The sequence below is a fragment of the Limulus polyphemus genome, unplaced genomic scaffold (assembly GCF_000517525.1).
Source record: "Limulus polyphemus unplaced genomic scaffold, Limulus_polyphemus-2.1.2 Scaffold1769, whole genome shotgun sequence".
Lineage (NCBI taxonomy): Eukaryota > Metazoa > Arthropoda > Merostomata > Xiphosura > Limulidae > Limulus > Limulus polyphemus.
In genome coordinates, this window is record NW_013667379.1 from 225,560 (window position 1) to 228,952 (window position 3,393).

The 3,393-nt window shown below is 33.6% G+C and overlaps 1 protein-coding gene across 5 annotated transcripts in view; it reads right to left on the reverse strand.

Annotated features, from left to right (window-relative positions):
• The window catches only part of LOC106464883 (F-box/LRR-repeat protein 15-like), a 12,644-nt gene that overhangs the window by 4,524 nt on the left and 4,727 nt on the right, over positions 1 to 3,393 (reverse strand). For all 5 annotated transcript variants that reach the window (XM_022392684.1, XM_022392683.1, XM_022392682.1 and 2 more), the window contains exon 3: positions 492 to 623. In XM_022392684.1, the coding sequence (XP_022248392.1) occupies positions 492 to 623 (132 nt within the window). The remainder of the gene's footprint in view (positions 1 to 491; positions 624 to 3,393) is intronic.

The window sequence follows — 3,393 nt, forward strand, 5'->3', positions numbered from 1 at the left end:
CAAAATAATTACCTATTTGTTATTAAAATGCTAATGCTTGGCCAATTAAAAAAATTCACATTGATTACAAAAATTTTCTCTAAAATACTTATCAAAAGAAACTTCACAAAATTATTGGAAAAGTAAGTTCTAAAACACTACTGACTGACCCTTATGTTTACCTTATTCCATGGTTAGTCACTCTCTAAAATACTACTGACTGACCCATAAGTTTACCTTATTCCATGGTTAGTCACTCTCCAAAACACTACTGACTGACCCTTATGTTTACCTTATTCCATGGTTAGTCACTCTCTAAAATACTACTGACTGACCCTTATATTTACCTTATTCCATGGTTAGTCACTCTCCATAACACTACTGACTGACCCATATGTTTACCTTATTCCATGGTTAGTCACTCTCCAAAACACTACTGACTGACCCATATGTTTACCTTATTCCATGGTTAGTCACTCTCCAAAACACTACTGACTGACTCGTACGTTTACCTTATTCCATGGTCAGTTACTCTCCAACAACCTGCCACATCAAGATGTTCCAACAAAGAAGAATGACCAGCAATCATTGAAAGGGTTTTATCGGTGATTCCATAGATTCTTGAAAGAGACAAACTTCTCAGCCTAAAGAAATCATGTGGAAAATTATGAACAAATTTATACACACACACAATATGCCAAAATGTACCAAACCAAAAAATGATAAAATTAATAAAACAGTGGTAGATTACAACAGAAATGCAAATGGAATTAACAATTAAATCTTTCTTTTACAGACTATTATAATAAGAATATGTACTTTTTAATTCCTTACCGATCGATCTTACTTAATAAAAGTTTTTCCCGAAGTACAGTGAAAATGGAAATACAGGACAACAAACATTTCAAATCCACTCATCTTCAGACAACTCCAACTCATCCAGGATTCATGGCCAGGTAATTTTTTGCATCCTGCCCCATTAATCCAGAATGGCATCCCCAAAAATGAAAACAAGCTGACATATAAAGATGTTTTTCACCACATAAACCAGTGGTAAAAGAACTAAAAGAAGCTTCTATCACACAAGAGCATGCTAAGCAGCATCAAATATCATTTCTCATTCCATTTATACCAGAAGTTATAAAAAGCCAAGAAAGCACTACAATTGATTATTCTGTTTTCTAGCACAATCCCATATTTAATCGACACAGTTCATTTGACAAATGTATAAAGCCAAGTCATTTGTAGCTATTTTGGCCAGATACCACACTGAAATAAGTAACTGATATTTGGAGCTGGTTGTCCAAACAATGGGATAGACTTGAATGCACATTTCTTTGTCCAGTTCTTATAGTTTTTACAGTGTGTTTTGGTTGATATATAAATTTTTAAATATTAAAAACTATGTATAACAGAAAATTTTCAACATTTTTCACACACAAATATAAAAGATACATTTGAATGACTTTACTCCCTATAACAAAATGTGTGAAAAGTTATTTGGTTGGCTCTGTTTATAATATTGCTGTTAAATTATAAATTTAGTTTATCTCATTAGTTGGTTACAACACACTTTAGCTAAAAACTAGCTCTTCAAGTATAAAAAACATTATCCAAGAAGAACACTGCAAGAAAAAATCTTCAAAGAGAACGAAAATTTTATGGATGTTTTATGCTAAGATTGCAGAGGTTAAAATAAAACTTCTTCAGTAATACATTCCATTAAAAAATATGTGCTCAGGTGCCAATAGATTAAATCTAAGTAAAAAAGAACAAAATAGTATATTCATCTATGTCTGTGAGATAGCAAATTCTACTTTTATTTTGTTATGGTTTTATTATTATTTTTAGTTATTATATAATATATTATTATTATTATTTATATTTATATGAAAATATTAACTCACCTTCTAGCTAGAGCACGGTGGATTTGAGTATGTTTGTATTATTAAACTGACACAAGCGTCCCCTAGCGGTGATGTACAGATATTAATGTTGTGAAAGGATTTTAGGTTGTATTTACAGAAATATTGAATACAAGTCTACAGAGGTTATACTTTCATTGTACAGGTCATTGATCAGGCCACATTTGGAATATTGTGTTCAGTCTTGGGCTCCTTACCTTAGGAAAAACATTGAATTGTTAGAAAGGGTTCAGAGATGACAAAAGAATGAGTCCGCTTCATGTGAAATGGGCTTACATGGCCAGGTGGTCAGGGTGCTCGACTCGCAATGTTACAGTCAGTTCCGCTATTCGTTGGTAAAAGAGTAGCCCAAGTGTTGGCGGTGGGTGGTGATGACTAGCTGCTTTCCATCTAGTCTTTCACTGCTAAATTAGGGACGGCAGATAGTCCTCGATTAACTTTGCGCGAAATTCATAACAACCATATGAAAGGTTTTTAGGTATATGGAGTTTAATGTGCTTAAAACCTCGATCGTAATTTAAAAAAAGAATCCAAGGTTATTAGCAATAAAGAAATAGATTTGGACTCTACGTTGTTTGGTACTCAATGCTCAGCATATCAATCACTGGCCACAACTTGTATTAATTGTTCTCCATTAAACGTAATGAACTGTTATTCACATGCACATTTTGAAGCTTTGTTCAAAATCGTTCCCTATTTACAACCAGATCAAACTGAGGTGTCTGTTTATTTGTATATGAAAATAGCTCAAGATAATCCCTTACAAAATTAATGGCCAAATATATTCGACTCTTTTTAATACATATTTTGTTTTCATTGTTGTACATCCATTTTTCACAGCTTACCTATTTATTTGGTAGGAAATGGGTTGCAAAATGATATCGTCGATGACTGTCCCAAAGATAATTACCTGGAGTATGACATCCAGAAACAGATCTGAAATTGTATCGAAGTCATTCTCTACAGTTCTTTTTGGAATTTCTGCACAACTAGAATCTGAGATTGATTGATCTACAGCACTCGATAAGTCACTCTTTCCTTCAGTCATTTTAGCATGATACACGAAAAGGGTATCACGAGTCACTGTCAGGATGCATGTGGTCAGAGAAGATATGGAAAAGTCAGGGGAAAAATGCCATATGTCAGGGAATTTTTTGTAAGATTTTTTTCGGCCAGTAATTTAAAGTGGTTGATGCTGTGATTTCCAAGCATAATTTCCTATATATATATATATATATCAATTTTAAAGCCAGCCCTTATCATTCATATAGTTTTCAAGCTTTCTCTTAAACTCATTTAAATTTACTGCCTCCACAACACCAGAAGGCGATCTATTCCAAAGGCCAACCGCGCTGTCAATCAGATCCCCTCTAACTCTTCTTTTTTCACGAGAAAACAATTACAGATATGTTAGTCTCTCCTCATATGATAACCCCTCCATCCCAGGCACCATTCTAGTAACCCTTTTTTGTTTGTTTTTGGAATTTCG